The sequence below is a fragment of the Festucalex cinctus genome, chromosome 21, assembly GCF_051991245.1.
Source record: "Festucalex cinctus isolate MCC-2025b chromosome 21, RoL_Fcin_1.0, whole genome shotgun sequence".
Lineage (NCBI taxonomy): Eukaryota > Metazoa > Chordata > Actinopteri > Syngnathiformes > Syngnathidae > Festucalex > Festucalex cinctus.
Genome location: NC_135431.1, coordinates 17,802,858 through 17,822,020, shown reverse-complemented (window position 1 = coordinate 17,822,020; position 19,163 = coordinate 17,802,858). Strand labels below are relative to the sequence as shown.

At 40.3% G+C, this 19,163-nt stretch overlaps 4 protein-coding genes across 8 annotated transcripts in view; 2 read left to right on the top strand and 2 right to left on the bottom strand.

Moving 5' to 3' along the window:
* Positions 1–21: 21 nt before the first annotated feature.
* gnpat2 (glyceronephosphate O-acyltransferase 2) lies at positions 22–9,805 on the top strand. The gene is made up of 16 exons (XM_077509840.1): positions 22–216; positions 487–693; positions 774–950; positions 1,025–1,154; positions 3,745–3,872; positions 3,943–4,018; positions 4,108–4,259; positions 4,327–4,445; positions 5,391–5,632; positions 6,211–6,474; positions 6,552–6,631; positions 7,904–8,047; positions 8,140–8,239; positions 8,316–8,409; positions 8,509–8,567; positions 9,405–9,805. The coding sequence occupies exons 1-16, from the start codon at positions 205–207 to the stop codon at positions 9,422–9,424; spliced, it is 2,004 nt and encodes a 667-aa protein (XP_077365966.1). The 5' UTR covers positions 22–204; the 3' UTR covers positions 9,425–9,805.
* Positions 9,802–13,204, bottom strand: LOC144009906 (uncharacterized). The gene is made up of 2 exons (XM_077509841.1): positions 12,844–13,204; positions 9,802–11,222 (listed from the first exon to the last, which is right to left on the bottom strand). The coding sequence occupies exons 1-2, from the start codon at positions 12,905–12,907 to the stop codon at positions 10,687–10,689; spliced, it is 600 nt and encodes a 199-aa protein (XP_077365967.1). The 5' UTR covers positions 12,908–13,204; the 3' UTR covers positions 9,802–10,686.
* fam228a (family with sequence similarity 228 member A) lies at positions 13,043–18,533 on the top strand. Its single transcript, XM_077511457.1, has 9 exons — positions 13,043–13,238; positions 15,856–15,935; positions 16,136–16,303; positions 16,371–16,436; positions 16,641–16,835; positions 16,906–16,986; positions 17,050–17,125; positions 17,213–17,330; positions 18,117–18,533. Exons 1-9 carry the CDS (start codon positions 13,043–13,045, stop codon positions 18,196–18,198), a joined length of 1,062 nt encoding a protein of 353 aa, XP_077367583.1. The 3' UTR covers positions 18,199–18,533.
* The window catches only part of itsn2a (intersectin 2a), a 34,610-nt gene continuing 33,762 nt past the window's right edge, over positions 18,316–19,163 (bottom strand). For all 5 annotated transcript variants that reach the window (XM_077509834.1, XM_077509835.1, XM_077509836.1 and 2 more), the window contains one exon: positions 18,316–18,890. In XM_077509834.1, the coding sequence (XP_077365960.1) occupies positions 18,736–18,890 (155 nt within the window). In that variant the 3' untranslated portion in view covers positions 18,316–18,735. The remainder of the gene's footprint in view (positions 18,891–19,163) is intronic.

The following is a 19,163-nucleotide window of genomic DNA, read 5'->3' as shown; positions in this document are numbered from 1 at the left end:
AACAACAAATAATAACGAAAGTGAAAGAGGAGCCTCTGTCACGGGACGCGGAAGGTCTCCTAGCATTTGCCACGCAGATTTTTGCTGTTTTAGTTTTACGTTTGCTCTTTTAAAGCGTTTGCATGTATTTTCGGTGGAGTTGCGCTTCATAACAACCCACAGGGAGGAGTCGGTAGTTCAGTTTGGCGAGAGGCTTACCAAGAGATGGAAAACAGGGTAAGGAGAAGTCAGGTTCGAAGTTGCCACAGTGGCTTAACTTATTTTGAGTATTTCGCGACGTCCATTCTGTGCCACGTAAACGCATAGCGACATGTTAATCATTAATATATGTATTTATATCACATTTTGGCATAAATGTCTCGGACACAAGCACAACACTTAAAGATTGAGCAGTTTGGGTGGTTTTATAGAAGTTTACAGTTTTTTTATGACTAAAAATATGTGTCATCACTACTCTGTATTAATTACATATATGGTTATTGTCAGTGTTGGAAATATGCGGGACTAGGCCGTCAGGAGGCGGATGATGATGAAATGGTGGACATGTTGGCGGAGAGGAGGCGGAGCAGCGACATAGGCCATGCCCTCAGAACCTTCAGGCCCCACCCCTACAGAGGGAAAAACCCCCCCTCTGCCAGTCAACTCAAAGCGGCCGTGCTGGCGTCTCACGATGTACGCCGCGTGATGGTCGAGGTGGGCTTGAAAAACTTTCAACCCCTTAAAAAAAAAAGAAAAAAAAGTGGGATATTTCCATACTATGGCGTGTTCGTCAGGTTGCCATGGAGACAGGCTCGTCACCGGAGTTGGTGAGAGCGCAGGCCGTCGCCATTTTGAACGAGATGTCCCAAAAGTTACAGCTAGGTTTCGTGCGTCTGATGGGCTTCATGCTCAGCAAAGTGCTCAAGTGCATCTACTCCAACATCTACGTCAACATGGACGCTCTACACATGGTGGCGACGTCTTACTTACGCACATTTACAGATGGAAATTTTGTTTGGATTTTGAAACATTTTGCACTTTGCAGCTTCGGAAGGCGGCGGAGAAGGCGCCTGTCGTCCTGCTGCCCAACCACAGGAGCTACACCGACTTTTTAGTCATCTCCTACATTATGTTTACCTACGACATCCCGTTACCCGTCATTGCTTCTGGACTGGGTAAGCATCTTGACTTACAAGACTTACAAGTTTTTCAACTTACAAGCCGTTGATTGATTTTTTTGCCTCGTGATGCGAGCTTTAAAAGCACACTAATCACACGAATACTACACTACACTACGTAATCCATCCATCCATCCATTGTCTTGACCGCTTATTCCTCACAAGGGTCGCGGGGGGTGCTGGAGCCTATCTCAGCTGGCTTTGGGTAGTAGGCAGGGTACACCCTGGACCGGTCGCCAGCCAATCGCAGGGCACACAGACGAACAGCATTCCCACATATGTTATTGAGATTCGTTCATCTTGCTTATTGTGGGAATGCTGACTCCACATTATTTACAGTACTCGCACAATTTAATGTTAAAGCTGAACTTTTCCCCATTCATTTTAATGGGACTGACACTGAATTCTTTCTAAGTCCCACTTTCCACGCCCACTTCCATACATACAACAGACCATCAAGACCGGCTTTTTTATACTGCTCAATGGTGCAGTTGGGAGAGTGCATATACAGTAAGAAGGAGGTCGCAGGTTCAAATCCCACCGCCGACTGTACATTGCACATGTGTCCGTGGCAATTATGTAAACGGATGTTAAGTATACCAACTGATTTATCATACCAGGAAATGTGTTATCCTGACATGATTAAACACGTGTCCCAAATCAGCACTGATGATGCTCAGCATCAGATGACACTTTAAATTACAAATACGCCAATTTGCTCTGATGCTCATTCATTCAGGTTAGCTCACATGGTTAAGTTCTTGTGCCAGGTGCATTGTAAAGACAGCCGTACGAATGGTGTGCCGGTTCAAACCCCGACTGGAGCAACTTTTTTTTTTTTTCCTTTTCAGATTAGTCATAGTGAACAAGTTAACATCTATTTCGTTAAATGTCATTTAAAAAACTATTTCTTCAAAATAAATCCATATTTTCATCTTTACTTGTACACTTGATTACTAAATACAATACCATACATTGTCACACCACCTCCATGTCCATGATAGTTGAGTGGTTAAAGCAATGGACTTTTTTTCCCCTACTAAAATTTTCTGAAATCGTGATTGTTCGATTATTTTACATCCATTTGATTAAATGTAATTTGACATTTAACTTATTTCTATATTAATCGAGTTCACAATGTGACCTCTTACAAGTTACCAGTTTTGCACACTGCATAGTGTCTGGCTGTATGGTTGAGACGTAACACATTGGGTTTGGTCACTGATTCGACTCCCTCTAGGAATTTTTTTTCCCCTAATAACATTTCTGAAATCGTGATTGTTCAAGTTATTTTACATCCATTTGATTAAATGTTAATTGATATTTAACTTATTTCTATATTAATCCATTTTGTTAGCTTCGAGGTCACATTGTGAACTCTTACAAGCTACCAGTTTTGCACATACAGTAGTACAGTTTTTTTTTTTTTCAAATTTGCAACACACAATATAACGTCACCCTCGAAGCAGACACACGGCAAGTGTCGAGCGCTCGTGACTAGAAGTGTCTCGATAAATTGTTCTTTATTTTTATTTTGTAGGTACCACAGGAAGTGTTAATTTCATCATAATTTTCATTTTCATTTGTTAGATCCTCTGTAAAAAAGCGCACACACATAGTCATAATACAAGTTAACATCTATTTCTTCTTCGTGAGAGTGGGTGGATGGGTTTGTATTTGTCATTTAAGTACTACTTAATAATTACTAGTAATACTACTACTGTTTCTACTACTACTACTATTACTAGTAATTAATAGTTAATTACTATATAATTTATCCTTCTCTTTCCTTCATTAGCATTCAGCTATTAGCGTTCAGCTTAGCATTCAGCTATTAGCATTCAGCTTTCAGCATTCCCACGCAATTTCTCCAGAAATTGCTTAGTATAGTTATTATTATTATGATATACACCTTTTTGTTATGCACTTTATAATTCAGGGAAATCCCAGAGTGCTAAAGTTGAGGGTTAAAAACCAATTATATTAAGTGTAGCTTAAAAACAACGGTTAAAAATAAAGCACAATAAAATATAACAGGTTAACTAAAAAACATTAAAATCATAATTACATTAAGTTTTGATGCAATGTAATTTTCTCTGTCATTGTGTTAACTTAAATTATATATATCAAAAGTACGAGTGAATACTCAAACTGGTATTGGTATGAAAAACAAACATTCCTAAATTCAAAACACATTCTGTTAACATTTCATTTTTATTTATTGAGGGAAAATGTATTTGATATATCAGAGTAAGTTTCAGAACGAATAAAACTCAACAATACAAAACTATAAAAACATGTAAAATGATAACATTTGTAAAAAACATGAACATGTTTTTTTTCCACCACAGTTTCATCTTGTGGACAAGATACGGCACTGCCCAACCTGCCCAAATTTATTTATACTCATTAAAGTTGCAACTGAATCACTGTTTAGTAATCATTCCAAAAACAGTAAACATAATGGGGGAAAAAAATGAAATAGCTTTTTGGCGGGGCACTCCCACATTTGCCCCTCATGCAAAAAACAAAAAAAAAACAAATTGAGACTCACCATTGCTGTTTTTTTTCCATATGTGACATGTAGCTCTGGCAGGGATGAAATTCATGGGCGAGATGCTGCGTCGCTGCGGAGCGTTCTACATCCGACGAGACATCGCTTCCAACAGGTTGTACTGTGAAGTGCTGTCGGAATACGTGAAAAGCCTTATCAGGGTACGACATGTTTCTGTTATCAGTGAGTATGTACAAATGTACTGAATTGCATTCATGTTATTTTCCGTAGACAGGATTCGCACCGGTGGAATTTTACATCGAAGGCTTTCGGAGTCGCTCACTAAAATCCTTGATGCCCAAGATAGGTGAGACATATTCAATCAATAAGCTCCTAATTTAATCACTACTCTGTATTAAATATAAAAATCATGATAGCATATCTGTTCAATCACAGGTATGTTGCAGATGGTGCTGGATCCCTACTTTAAAGGCGAGGTTGACGACGTCACCTTGGTTCCCATCAGCCTGAGCTACGACCGACTTTTGGAAGAATCCCTGCTGGCCCGCGAGCTCCTGGGCATCCCCAAGCCCAAAGAGAGCACGCTGGTGCGTCCCGGTTTCTCATTCGTTGAGTCCCGAGAAGGTAACCTGAGGTCAGTGTTCTCGTCCGCAGGGTATGGTGAAGGCCGCCAGGGTCCTCGGCGAGGATTACGGCTGCATGTACGTCAACTTTGGTCAGCCCATGTCGGCCAGACAACTTTGTCAAGGGGAAATCGAGCCGCTCATATCCATGTGAGTCACGTAATCATTGACACATGTGGGGGAAGTGCGGTGATGATTTTTTTTTTATGATTTCTTTCTAATTTATACCTTTTATAAATTTAGTACAAAGAGGTGACTATGACCTTGGGGCAAGTGAGGGAGTGCCCTACATGATCCAATAGATGGTGCTGAGGTTAAAAAAAAATAAAGCTGTTTGGACATTTTAGCGCTTTATTTTGTTCATGCGGTATTATTATAATATTACATATTCATATGCAGACTGTTGCTATTTTTTAAACACAAGTTTTAACATGATTATGACCAGACTGCTAGCTAGCTCATTAGCCAACACCCCCCCCCCCCCCCCCCCCACACACACACACACACACACACACACACAAAGCTGTTTGGACATATTAGCGTTAAATTATGTTTATGTTTTACACGTAATAATATTAATAATATTTAAACACAACAATTTGATAATGTTGATGCTTTGTAAATTTCTGTACATACTGTTTCTGTGACATTCTAGCCTCTGCCTGTTTTGTCCCCCCCCCTTTCTTTTTTTTCTTTTTCCCCTCTCCTTCATTATAAGTTTGTACTGTTAAAAATGTTTTAAAAAATAAAGTATATATATAAAAAAAATAATAATATTTAAACACAATGATCATCAGACTGTGCTAGCTAAAGCTATTTCATTAGCCAACACACAAAACGACGCCAATGAGGCCTTTTACACGGTAACTTCTGGCAAGATAATTGTACTTTTACTTAAGTAAAGCTTTGTATAGGAACATTAGATATCCAAGTGCACATATGGTTTTTGGTTTTCATTCGACAGCGATGATAAGACAGGTTAGCGATGCGTTAGCCTCCTTGCTAGCTTGCCGGACAAGATTAGTCTACTGTATTTTTCCCTCCATGACATGTATTTCTATCCTCACCATTTTCTACCTTGACGTGTCTTTACAGAGAAGTTCCTGAGATGCACTCAGAGGAGAAGCAGGTTTGTTTAAACCGGATGGCTCATCTTATCGTTCGAATCCAAGAACGGGGTTCCTTCACCAGCCCGTGGTCCCTCATGGCCTGCCTGCTGCTCCAATGGCTGCCCTCGATCCTGATACAAACCGGCCTTCCTTGGCGACGCCTCGCAGAAAGGACGCTCTGGTTGAAGAGGTTGGCGCTGAGCTTTGGGGCGCGGCTCAACTGGCCTGGTGGGTCCAAAGAGAATGGACCTCTGTTAATTGCGGGGCAGAAAAGTTTCATGTTCTAACAAGCACGCTTGTTCCAATCAGCCAAGCATAATACCTCCTGCTGGCCTACCCAAAAATGTCACAAGATGGCGGCAAAAGCCCTGTCAAATAGTAAAACAGTGCTTTGGCGCCACCGTGTGGCATGAATATGCAACTGTAAAAGTTTCTGGTGGCGGTGGGGTATCAGTTAGTGATTACTGGATGGATGTACCCAGAATGTGAGCTATATAGGTTATATTCAAACTGTGAGCTTTTGAACTGTGAGTGCTAACCACTAGGAGACCGTGCTGTACAATGTTAATGCCCTTAAAAAAAAAAATAAAATAGAAGGTGGGTGAGGCACTTTTCAGCTTTGAGCGAGATCAACCAGATTAGATGAATGTGAGTTGGCACAAGTATTCACACTCACTTACGGGATTTTGGTCGGGATTACCGCACTGATACCAAGAGGAACCCACTCAACCATCTCAGACCCGAAGTAACCAAGAACAAATACCTAAGAATTTATTTTTCTGCCGAATGAATATGTCACACTTTAGAAGACGTCCCCGATTTTGAGGTGATGTCGTCGGCCCTGGCTCTCCATTACCCGTCGGTTCGCCTCGAGGAGCAACGTGTCTTCCTGGTCGTGGAGGAAGAGGAAGTGCCGGCGGGTCGGCAGCCAATCAGCGCAGAGGACAACTTGGCCAGCATGGCGGCGGCCATGTTGATGATGGCGTCCTACCGCAACCAGTCATTGCACCTTTTTGTACGGCCGGCGCTGCTGGCCACGGCCTTGAGTCTTTCTCGGAGCGGCCGGAGAGGTGAGCATAGGGGAGCTGAATGTATAACTGGTAACCATGGTAACGTCCAATCAAATGATGCCCTTGTGTCGTCGCAGATGAGATATTTGCGTCCTTTTGCTTCCTCCAGGACGTCTTCAGAAATGAATTCATCTTCATTCCTGGCAAAGCTGATGAGGTAAACTGTTGTTTTTGAGAAAATCCATAAAACTGAGAGAGGGAAAGTGACAATGGGGCTATTATGTTGTTATGGTCCTGTTTTTGGACCTTGTGATGACGATGTTGTCAGTTGCTATGCTGTTGCAATGGTATCGTATGGTTTTGGGTTGGGCCATGGGGCCATTGTGTTGCTATGGTCCTGTTTTTGACCCTAGTGATGATGATGTTGTCAGTTGCTATAGTCCTCTCCTGTTTTTGTCCCTTGTGATCATGATATCAGTTTTTATGCAGTTACTATGGTCCTGTATGGTTTTGGGTTGGGTCATGAGGCCATTGTGTTGTTATGGTCCTGTTTTTGTTCCTTATGATGATGATGTCAGTGCTATGCAGTTGCTATGGTCTTGTTGTATGGTTTGGGCTTGGGTCATGGGTTCATTGTGTTATGGTCTGTTCTTGACCCTAGTGATAATGATGATGTTGTCAGTTGCAAAACTCCTGTCCTGTTTTTGTCCCCTGTGATCATGGTGTTGTCAGTTGTTATGCAGTTACTATGGTTCTGTATGGTTTTGGGTTGGGTCATGGGGCTATTGTGTTGTTATGGTCCTGTTTTTGACTCTTGTGAATCATGATGATGATGTTGTCAGTTGCAATAGTCCTGTCCTGTATTTGTCCCTTGTGATCATGATGTCAGTTGCTATGTTCTTGTAAGGTTCTGGATTAGGTCATGGGGTCATTGTGTTGTTATTGTGCTGTTTTTGTCCCTTGTGATGATAATGTTGCCAGTTGTTATGTACGGTTTTGGGTTGGGTCATAGGGCCATTGTGTTGTTATGGTCCTGTTTTTGATCCTTGTCAAGTCAAGTCATCTTTATGTGATGATGATGTTGTCAGTTGCTATAATCCTGTCCTGTTTTTGTCCCTTGTGATCATGATGTTGTCAGTTGCTATCCAGTTGCTATGGTCCTTGTATGGTTCTGGATTGGGTCATGGGGTTATTGTGTTGTTATGGTGCTGTTTTTTGTCCCTTGTGATGATGTCAGTTGCTATGCAGTTGATATAGTCCTATCCTGTATTTGTCCCTTGTGTTGATGATGTCAGTTGCTATGGTCTTATTTTGTCATAATAGGCCTTTTATTCTGTCATTTAGCATGGTCCTAGCTGGACGTCGAGGAATTTTTACAGGCGCGAACCAAATTAAGAACAGAAAAAAGGACAATGTCTGACAATCGAGAAAAGCGACTTTGGACCAAGACTGGACCAAGCATGGATTTTAAGCAATTGTCTGTTTTCAGGACTTTGAGGAGGCCTGCTCCCTCTTGAAGAAATGCGGTGCCCTCGACGTCACCGACTCACAGGAGGTGACGGCATCTGAGGGCGGCGCTGTGGAGATGTCCTTCCTGCGGGCGCTTCTGAAACCCTTCATCGACTCCTACCTGGTATATTTTGCTTTCTGTGGTCATAACAGGCGAGTTTAAATGTTAGTGAACAGGTGGATTACGGTTGTTTTTATCTTGGGTTTGTCATCAAGGTCATGTTGAGGTTCCTCAGTGAGCAGGACGCTCACGTGATCATGGAGCAGGACTTCCTACCCGCTGTGAGGAGTCTGGCGACCAAGCTCATCATCTCAGGTAAAGAGCGCGACCGCCGCCATTCGCGGATGTCACAGAGCTGAGTGCCGTCTTCTCTTGCGTCCCCCGTCGGCAGGCGACCTGCAAACCTACGAGACCCTCTCATCCGACGTCCAGAAGAACGTCCTGGCGGCCCTGCGGAGGCTGGCGGCTGTGACAAAGTTGAAGGCGTGAGTAATGAGATTAGCCGGGGGAAAAACCTGTTTGGCTTCTTAAGCTCATTTTGTCTACAGCCTGCTTGACACTTTTGTCTTGTTTGCCGTTTACAGGTCAGGGAAGGCGTACAGTGTGGATAAAGACGCTGTGAGACGAATAGAACGCACACTTTGTAAGAATGCTCAACACTCCTATTTGATTGGTTTCTCAGGAACAGCAATCATGTTCCCGGGTCAATTTGACCCAGGCTATATGTAATGATAAAAGGGCGTCCCAATCAACGTTATGAACCACTTTCATTGCAAATACTTCAAATGAACCACTTTTAATAAGTTCCATCATGAAATACTGTACTACTATTTGTAGTTACCTTTTAAATGAGTCATTTTGACCCGGGTTACATTCCATGTTCCAATAAGACCCTGATAATGAATTTTAGCCCATGATTAACAGTTTTCAATGCAAAGATGTCAAAATGAACCATTATAATTGTCTGTTGATAAATTTTCATTGCAAAAATCTAATATTAAAATGGGTCAGTTTGACCCGGGTTGTATTTAATGTTCCCAAATCATTCTGATAAATATAAGTAACCAATTTAATTGAAAATATGTGAAAGAAAACCATTTTAATTGATGAGAAGTTTCATAGCGAAAAAATTACTTACTTGTACCTTCAAATTAAAACTGGGTCGATTTGACTATGATTCGGCTATGTTTAATGTTGCGAAAGCATTGACATTTAATTGAAAATATTGAAGTGAACAAATTCAACTGATGAGATGTTTCACATCAAATAAATAAATAAATAAATACATAAATAATTATACTATGGGTCAATTTGACCCGGAATGTTTAACAGATTCAAGGTTTTCAATCAACGTAACATCTATTTCAAGAAAGTTGTCAGGTTGGGTTGAAATGTATCCTCTGCGGCAAACAGGTTGACTTTAGTTGTGTTGATTGGTGCTTGCCTTGTAAGCAGACTGACGTGTTGTCCTCGTCTCTAGCTGGACAAATCCGTCCCTAGATGCTCCAGACTGAACCTGACGCAAGACTTTAGTCTCCACTGGAGCATGTCCAAGCTCAACACCCAGACCACATTCATCCTCTCACCTCTACTTGACCCCTTGCTCCTCCTCCATGCCGTCGTCGTCGTTCTTCCTGCGCCACTGTTTTCGGTATCAGAAGAGATCTGAAGATGTTTATGATTGCATTCAAGCCAGTGACATTTTAAAAAGTGAAGTATGCCTTTTGTCTTGCTATATTTTTGTATGAAGGAATGTTATGTCATCAGACTGAAGTTTTTATTCTATGTAGTTATCAACCTACTCTTTCCTCTCCCAAAATTATATTTTCTTGTGATATTACAAATGTATGTATATCAAATACACCACATCAGGACTGTTTACGTTTGAGACTTTTATTTATTTTTTAACTTCTTTACATATCAGTAAATGTAAAACAAGCATAACAAAATGCACCATGGATGAACCATCATTTTTCTTCGTTTTCGCTTGGACGTCGTCGTTGAATGAGAACCAGAGGGCAAAGTTCAGAGTTCATCACTGTCAACCGACTGAACGACCGACCCACAATGCAGTTCAAAGGCCTCATTGAGTGCCACCGGAGGCTGTGCTAGGTACAGCTGCGCCGCTAAAATATATTCATTATTATGAAGACAGATTATTTAGCTGTGTGAAGATCAAAATATTATTATTTTTAGCACTTTTGCAACCTTATTTGGGCGACGAACAGATTCACTAGCTTCAGCTTTAACTTTAGCTGTCAATATTGATCAAAGCTTCTTTTTTTTTTTAATTCGCTCTTCCGCCTTCTGACCGTGATGTGCGTGCACTCGTGGCTGTCAAGGAGGCGCTCTAAAGTGGCCACACCAGTGCACTATATCCAAAGAGAAGATGCTTTTTTTTTAGATGTAGGCATAGCTAGCTAGCTAACCAAGAAAACTAAGTGCAGTGTGAAAAGGCCCGTAAAGTCCAGGTGGTAACTTCTAGTTTGGATTTTAAATATATTTTTCATTAAACCAGTTCTGGCAACTTTTCTGACAAACTTCATCTGCTTTTTATGCTTAGTCTAAAAGCATCTTGGCGCCAAGGAGCTACTTTGCTGCCATTTTGTGGCATCTATGGAGAATTATAAACTTTTTAAGGGGGGCATCAATTATTGAGTGGTGTATAGTTGAGGTTTTTATTTTATTCACAAAGGTGGCGCTTGTTTCTTCAGCAGGTGTACCTAGCGTAGCGTCGGGCATGCAGGCGCCCGTGCCAAGGATTATCTGTACACGGGCGGCACGTCCACTTTGATCCGCAGGGCGCTGACGGGGTCCTGGCAAAAGACGGAGATGTACTCCAGCACTTTGGAGTTGAGCCTCTTCTCGCTCTCCTTGGCGCGGTGGCGCTCCTTGTCCCAGCGCTCGCGCTCGCCGTTCATCTGCGAGAAGAGGTTAAGCTGGATTGCGCGCAGCGTGGCCGCCAGCACGTAGGCGCCGCCCTGCAGCCCGTGGCACAGCGCGGCGCCCACGCTTAGCGCCGCCGCCATCAGGTTGGGCATGGTCTCGCACAGCACGCATGCGCCCTCCAGGAGGTGCAGCGTGCAGGTGCGGCCCGCCGGCGGCGCGCCGTGCCAGTGCGGGTACCCGGACGGCGGGGCCGGGCCCTGGCCCTGCTGCTGACTGCTGGCCAGGAGGTGGCGCACGCAGTCACTGAAGTGGACGGCGGCGCGGCGCAGGGGCAGCAGGGCCAGGTACAGGTGGCACGCCGCCTTGGTGAGGGCGTGGAAGAGCAGACGCAGCTCCAGAACGGCGTTGCCTGGCCGAGAAAGGAGAGATTAGGAAGTGGCCGGGTCAGATTGTAGTCTAATCTGATGCGGTGACTAACGTCAGGTGGCATTAAAGTCTCATGGAAAGTCACCGGAGCACGCAAAGCACATCGTTTGAGTACAAAGTCATAGCAACTTTTAAACTAGGAAATTAAGCTATCTGCATGTATTTAATTGTCTTGTGATTTTTCTTCTATTTGAAAAAAAACTGTAAATTCTATGCCTTTGTTAAAATAAGATAATTTATAAAACCTCCCGTGAACCAGGAAGTATTTAAAAGAACTGGTTAATGATATCACCCCAGAGACTGATTTGTAGCAAAGTGTTAGCTACTAGCTAGCCTAAAAACCACTAAACCACTTCTAGCATTCCAAAATTGCCCATCTAATTTATTCTAGAAAACTAGTTGTAGGCAAGGTGTGTTTTTTGTCATCATCATTAGCTAATTCCGCATTCTTTTTTTCTAGTTCACATTAAGAAAGTTATGGGAACACATTTTGATGGCACAGGACATGGAAGCTAGCAACGTAGGCTAGCTTTTGTCACATCTCAGTACAAACACTACAAAAGTTAATAAAAGAGGGTTTTATGTGGATGGTTTTTGCTTTTACCCCAAGGTGTGTTTTTTGTCATCATCATTAGCTAATTAATTCCGCATTCTTTTTTGCTAGTTCACATTAACAAAGTTATGGGAACACATTTTGATGGCACGGGACATGGAACCTAGCAATGTAGCCTAGCTTTTGTCACGTCTCAGTACAAACACTACAAGAGTTAATAAAAGAGGGTTTTATGTGGATGGTTTTTGCTTTCTTTCGAGATAATTAGGAGTACAACTAATAATTATTTTAATAATCGATTAATGTAAATTATTTTGCCAATTAATCGATTAATTGGATAAAATAACCATCCCTATTTATTAAAAGACAGGACATAAATTAATTATGATTTAGTTGGACCGTAAGATGTCGGAAAACAGGCAAAAGTGTTGATCATTGTTATAGCAAATGTTTTGATTCACCACAAAGATAATCAGTCTTTTATGGAGGGCAAGAGAAATCAGAGAATATTTGATGTTGAGAAGCTGAATTTCTGAGGATTTGGATAATTTCTTCCTTTCTTACTTAAATTATCTAAATGATTAACCGATTATCAAAAATATTAATTTGATGATTGATTATGTGTTGATGAATCATTACAAATCTGAAAACAATTATTGTGTATATACCTAAATTAATCTGTATGTTTTACGTGTGCACTTATTTCAGAGTCTGTACTGTTTTACTTTTGAGTAAAAGGAGTTGATTTTGTGCAACCTGGACTATTACATTTTAATACTAAATCGCTAAAATGAAGGTTAAAATAAAGTTAACTTCATGTATTTTTGCACATCCTGAGTCACAAGAGCATTTGCTTTCATAAGACCACACCTTGCAAACTAAACCAAAAATGAAAGTATGAAGTCGAGATGCAAGATAGTTGGATAAGAAAAACAACTATATTGTGCATCTTTAAAAACTAAACTAAAATGTTATGTAGCTCATATTTTTTTGCACTCAGGTTCAATGCTTTTCACAAACGTTACATGCTTTCACAATAAATGCGCCTTACCGTCTATGAAGCAGAAAATCCACAGCAGGACGATACACGCTGCTAAAGATGTGAACCAATCCATGTGAGCCGATTTTCCTTCCCGGCAGTGAAAACCCAACAAAAATCGGCAAATAGAAAAGCCAAAAAAAAAAAAAAAAAAATGTTGACTTGGGATGACGATGATGTCCTGACGCCTTTGACGCACTCACATGATCAGATGATCGCTGTCCGTCTGCAGCGTGTGCAGGACTTGATCGGACGGGACGGAGACACCTGCAGGACGCCCGAGGTGCCAAACGGGGCCGCATTAATTCAGGACGACGAGCTTGTGAAGACTCTCGCTCAGTCGACTGCGCGTCTGATTCATTTTCCTTTTCGGCTCCTGAAGTTGAGGATGAATAAGGTGCAGTCAGGTGATGCCATAACCACGCGTCACTTATCTGGATGACGTAATTAATTAGCTAATTACAAGATTTGTATGTATCGGGAAAGTTTACTGGCACAAAATGAGAATTCCAAATCACTGACACGTTACATTTTTTCTTTTAATACTTTTTATTCTTTCTTTTGTTTGTGAAGAATTAACACCAAGTGGGACACAAATGCGTAATTGAACATAATACATACAATATTTATGTTTTGTTATAGGAATAAACCTTTTTCTGGAATGACCTTTTAAAATTTAAAATCAAAATAAAATTTAACATTTAGGGAGGAATTGTTCCTAGCTTTAAAGTTTTGTTGAAATACCTTTTTTTTATTTTGTTATTTTAAAATGCTTTTATTACCACAATTCAACACAAAATTACATCCAAGAACATATCTTGCAGATCGCTGTTCATTTTAAAGATAAGTACAATAAAATAAATAAATAAATAAAAATAAATAAAATAGACATTTCACATGCAAACCATCTTTGGATATTACACAAGTGAAGCATCATAGAAACAAAAAAAAACCCCAAAACATTAAGAGATTCAACAATTTACTACTTTTCTAGTTGTTGATTAATTTGAGAATGGATTTCAATTCCAAAAGAAGAGACACAAATACGGGATAGGACTTGGAATTTTTTTATTTGTGAATAAAAAACTTTGCATCAATAAAAAATAAATAAATAAATAAATAAATAAATAAATAAATAAATAAATAAAAATTGTTGTCTTCTGAGTTACTATAGCAAACTATACATGTTTTAGATTAAGATTGTGGTTTTAGAGGCTTAAAACAAACAAACAAACAAAAAAAAAAACTATATCAGACCAACATTATTTAGTGATCACACAGTCAAATAATAAATGAGAAACTACTTCAATGTCATTTCCACAGTAAGAACAAAGGTTACTAATATTGGAAAATTTGGATATAAAATAATTAGTAGGATATTGTGCAAAATATTGAGATGTATTCCCTTGGCTTTAGTGATACAATATTTACAAGGTAAAAGCCACACCCTTTTCCAATTTATACCCGTAATTTTAGAATTACAGAAAAACTTTCCTCTCGACACAATTTTGTTTTTTTTTTGTAGAATCTGGCGTATATGCTTATTACATTTACATTACATTTCGTGTCTGTTAATTCCGTTCCATCCAAGGTTCAAAACAGGTGCTGTTAAAACAGTCGTATCATATTTTAAATGGATTGCCATAAATTGAATCATATCATTCGGAATAGCACGTACTAGTACATTACAGGTCTTGAAAGCAACTGGAAAATTGTGAACAGACATGAATTTTTCACAAGACAGCATATTAACAGATTAATCAAATAAATTACAAATATGATAAATTACTTTTCCATACCATGTATGAAGGAATAGAGACTTGTTTCTACTAAGTAGTCTATACTGTATTAGAATTGTTCCAAAGCTGGTTGAAAGACTTTACTGGCCTGTGGCGCAAAGTGTGACGTCACGAAGTTGTCACGGCAACTCGGCGTGCGCACTCAATCAAAAAACTTGCACGAAGAAGGAAGAACGTGATAAAATTTCTCTCACTTCGGCTGAAAAGTTCGACCAAAATAACAGGCGTTTGGACATATAGTCCAAAATATGCTCAAGCCTCAAAACTTGAGTGTTTCTTTTAGTTTTCGCTAGACTTGTAAATGCATCGAACTTCAAGACAGTGTCGCAATGCATCATGGGGGACCTTGGTTTGGAAGCGGCGGGAACTATGTCATCGTAGGCGACACGGATAGCTTATCAGGCTAGTAACTTTGATTAGTTTCCTTTTTTATAGGGTTAGTTAATAGCTGAACCAATTGAACATTTTATATCATAATATAAAATATAATGCAATGTATTTTGTATTTATATCATGTGAGGTTGAAGAGAAATAACAGACATTTAAAGCAGCTAAAGCTGGTAATGATGACTTAGGAGCCAGCATTATAAGCTAATGGCCAACATATTTTTTTGCTTTTACTTATTAAAATGTAAACATTTTATGTCATTTCTAATAATACAGTGTGGATCAACAGTAGGTATACAGTTTTTAAATTATCTTATTTGAAAAGAAGGAGGCATGGGAGAAAGAAAGGTAAGCAAACAGGCATGCTGTTAAATGTATAAGAAAGGAATTCACCTCTGCACTTGAACTCCTTAACCTGTTATTTGAAACCTTATCACTTGTTTTAGACTTGACTTGATTTGAACCCCCTAATAGCAAACCCTAGCCACTTAGTTTAAGTTTAATCCTGACTTGAAACCCTGTTTTAAAGCCTATTTTGAACCCATACATCTTTCGTAGAGGTCCTAAATCTTGAATGAAATCCCTATATTTGGAACCCTAACCCTGGCTTGAAACTGCAAACTTTTAATTTAAATCATGAAGCCTAGCTAGAAACTCCTATTTTGAAACTGGAACCCTGTCTTGAAACCTTACTTTGAAACCCTTGAATCACGATTGGAAACCTTAACCACATAAGTAATGTCTTGAAACTTTTAAATAAATGAGTGAAAATTTAATCAAATGTACCAGATTTTGAAGTGCATATTTGCTTTTGGTTCACCCTGTATTGTCTTTTCAGACATGCCCCGGCCAAAAAGGAGCAAAGATGGTGTCATCACCTACCACATACCGTTCAGTATCGGACTTCTGGCATCTGAGGTATGATAATGACACTTTGTAGTGTATGTACTACAAATTAAAAATAGTCATGTCATATTATTGCTGTGTCATGTTTGGGGCTGCTTTAGAAGTATATATTTTTTAACATTAATATTGGTTCACCCCCCCCCCCCCCCCCCTCATCACTACAAAGTTATAGTTAACATTACGTGATCAATGTCTTCGCATTGTGCTTACAGATGGCAGAGTCCAAGTGCCTGCCGCCTGAGGCGGGACCCAGTGCGCCAGTGAAGAAGAGGAAGTCTAGCGGGTGCATTACACAGAATAAACGGGATGACGCCGCGGGGGCACAAGGATACAGGCTGCGGCGAGGCAACCTCTCTTACACCCCTACCAGGAGACTGCAGGTACGGCACGATACCGCATTCCCTCACTGAGATGAGAAGATACTTGAGCTTTACATTTCTCTTTCAGGTCAAAATGGACGATGAAATTGAAGGGGTAAATGAATTGATTCGACCTTTACTAGACACTCAAAAGGTAAGATTTAAAATGGAGAGTCATTTTTTTTTTGGCTAAACATGGTAGCTAGTGCCATCTTGTGGCATCTAACAGTGTTTCAGAAAGGTCCACAATAGCAAATAAGTGAAATTTTCGGCTAATAAAGTATTTTTGATAAAAATACAAAAATCTGTGACTAGGTAAGGTAAATCTTCTTTGTTAAAATCACTTGTTGCCGTGGAGGAGCTGGTATCTTTCCTGAGCATGCAAGATGAAGCCAAGATCATGAAGAGGGAGATGATGCGCAAGTGCCTGTATGAGGACGTGTGGGGGTCGCTCCAAAAGAGGCTCCACCACCACATGGCCGTCTGCAACCCGGTTGAGATCAAGATGCGCCAGAACTTGTACCAGCTATATCTAAATCACGGGAACACCAAGGTGTGTTGAAGTTTAGCCGACGGATGTCCCGAGGTGTGCATTTGGTGCTCATGTTGACTCTCGCTTTCAGGGTTACGTCTTTCTGGATATGTGTGACCTTAACCAATACAATCCGTATCTCCTCCACGGGAAAAAGCCACACAAGTGCAAGGTGAGTCGCATTTACATGATTTTGATTGTTTGTATGCCCTGCTGACAACATTGCCACACACAGCTGAGGACTGCTGAGCTGAAGGCGAAGGAAGTATTATTCGAGAGGTCCAAGATAGTTAATGCTCGCTGTGAAGCAGGTAGCCACTTTTTTCAATCCGCAATCACACATCATATAGAATATATATACATACAATATTTTCTTATATTTATAAATTTCCATTTAGGGTGTCAGTACAAGTGGATCAGACAGAGCAAAGCCCAAGATGGTGATGATGCGACGCCTGCGATTAGCTTACTCCCTGTCGAGTCAGCAAAGTGCAGCACGAGCTGCGAGAGGACCTGGTACAACTTTTATACAAAATCAGTGTCTTAACATAGAATCATATCATTACACATAAGTTTAAAAAAAAAACATTATTAAAGGCAAATCTAAACAATTTTCAGTCAGTTTGACACCACATAATTCTAACAGCAATGTTAATTTATATTAGTGCTGTCAAACGATTAAAACTTTTAATCTGATTAATCACACTTTTTAATTTTGATTAATCACGATTAATCAGCTAAATTACTTGCGTATTCGCCTAATATAAAACAAATACAAAATGCCGTAATATTTTGACATTAACGCATTTTATTATCTGAATGTCATTTGCAAACATTGATTAAATGCTTGTACCCAATTGCATGCATGCGTGGATTGCTCAAAACGTAACAGCATCATATCAGTTGGGTGCAATTCAGGAATTATTAATTAATTAAACACAAATTACTTTTGTTTATCTAAAGTCCCGTCGGGGTGTTTTTTAAAGCAAAATTTACCACCGAGCACACCAACTGGAGTCACCCTGCTCATTTTGGAACAACAGGCGTAGGAAATGCCGTGCATTGACCTAATCACTGACCTGCGCAGCCTTCAATGTAACCATCTGCGGTTACGTTCAAGACTCAAGTGCGGTAAAAAAAAATAAAAAATAGTGCAATTAATATGCGAAAATGTATGATTGATGCGACATTTTTCTGTGATTAATCTATTTACGCTTTAACTTTGACAGCCCTAATTTATATATTCAAAAAAGATTAGATGAACATAACATTAATAATAATAATGTGTCATGTGTTGTACAGCCTGGACATAATGTACCACATACGCGAGTCCTCCATACTGGACGGGACGTGCCATCACGCCGGCTGCTCGTTCTCCAGATGAGTAGCGCTTTCTTCTCCTTATATCAACCAAGTCTGCTTGATCAAGCCAGTTGCCACCTGTCAGTATTACACACGCATACACACTAGCGGTATTAATAACAAAGCCCCAACATGAATATGTGGAGGACTGTACATCATGTACACTTTATTCATCCAACATTGACTTTTTACACATCGATGCCGTCTGCATTTTGTGCACAAGCGAGAACTCACCTGTTTGTACAAATACAAGCACGTTATCTCCTCTCACCGGGCACAACATCAATTATTACAGTGATAAATATCTCTCTGACATTGGGCATGATTATATCTGGAATAAAGTCTTAACTGTGAAAAGATGGTGTAGGTGTACCTATTGTGGCCTGTAAGTACAAATAAAAAGTCCACAGAGGTTGTGTTTATATGTAGTTAAAAAAAAAAAAAAAAAAAAAAAAATCCAGTGTACTGCCAATCGTATTCACATTTCCAGGACAAGGTCGCTAGTATGTGAAGGCACTTTGTGATCTGAAATCACACAATAGTTCAGAAGTCTCATTCGTCATTTGGCCGTCGGCTCATAGAGCTGCAGGTCTAGTTTGACCCAGACTTCCCCGGTGGGGACTTCATGGAGCAGCAGGCGTCGACTGGCGGCGCCTTTGCTCTCCATTTCCTTCTTGATGGTCGCCACGGGAACCTCAGTGCAACCCAGGAAATCTAATGAAAGATGGATGGCAACAAATAGGCAGAAAGTGACACCATGGTATTATTACGTTTTGTCCAGCAGAGGGCTACAGAAGAAATTATGGCTATGTTAGGAATAACTCCATATTCTTCCTTTAAAGTCAGGTTGCCATTTTGTGTGGCTGTTGTAATGTATAGTGACTAGTAGGATGATGTCATCCCACAAAGCATCTTGAAAAGTAGTGGACAACCACGGGTCACTCGAAAACCATTATAACCAATGCTGCTTTGCATTAAGAGACTCAG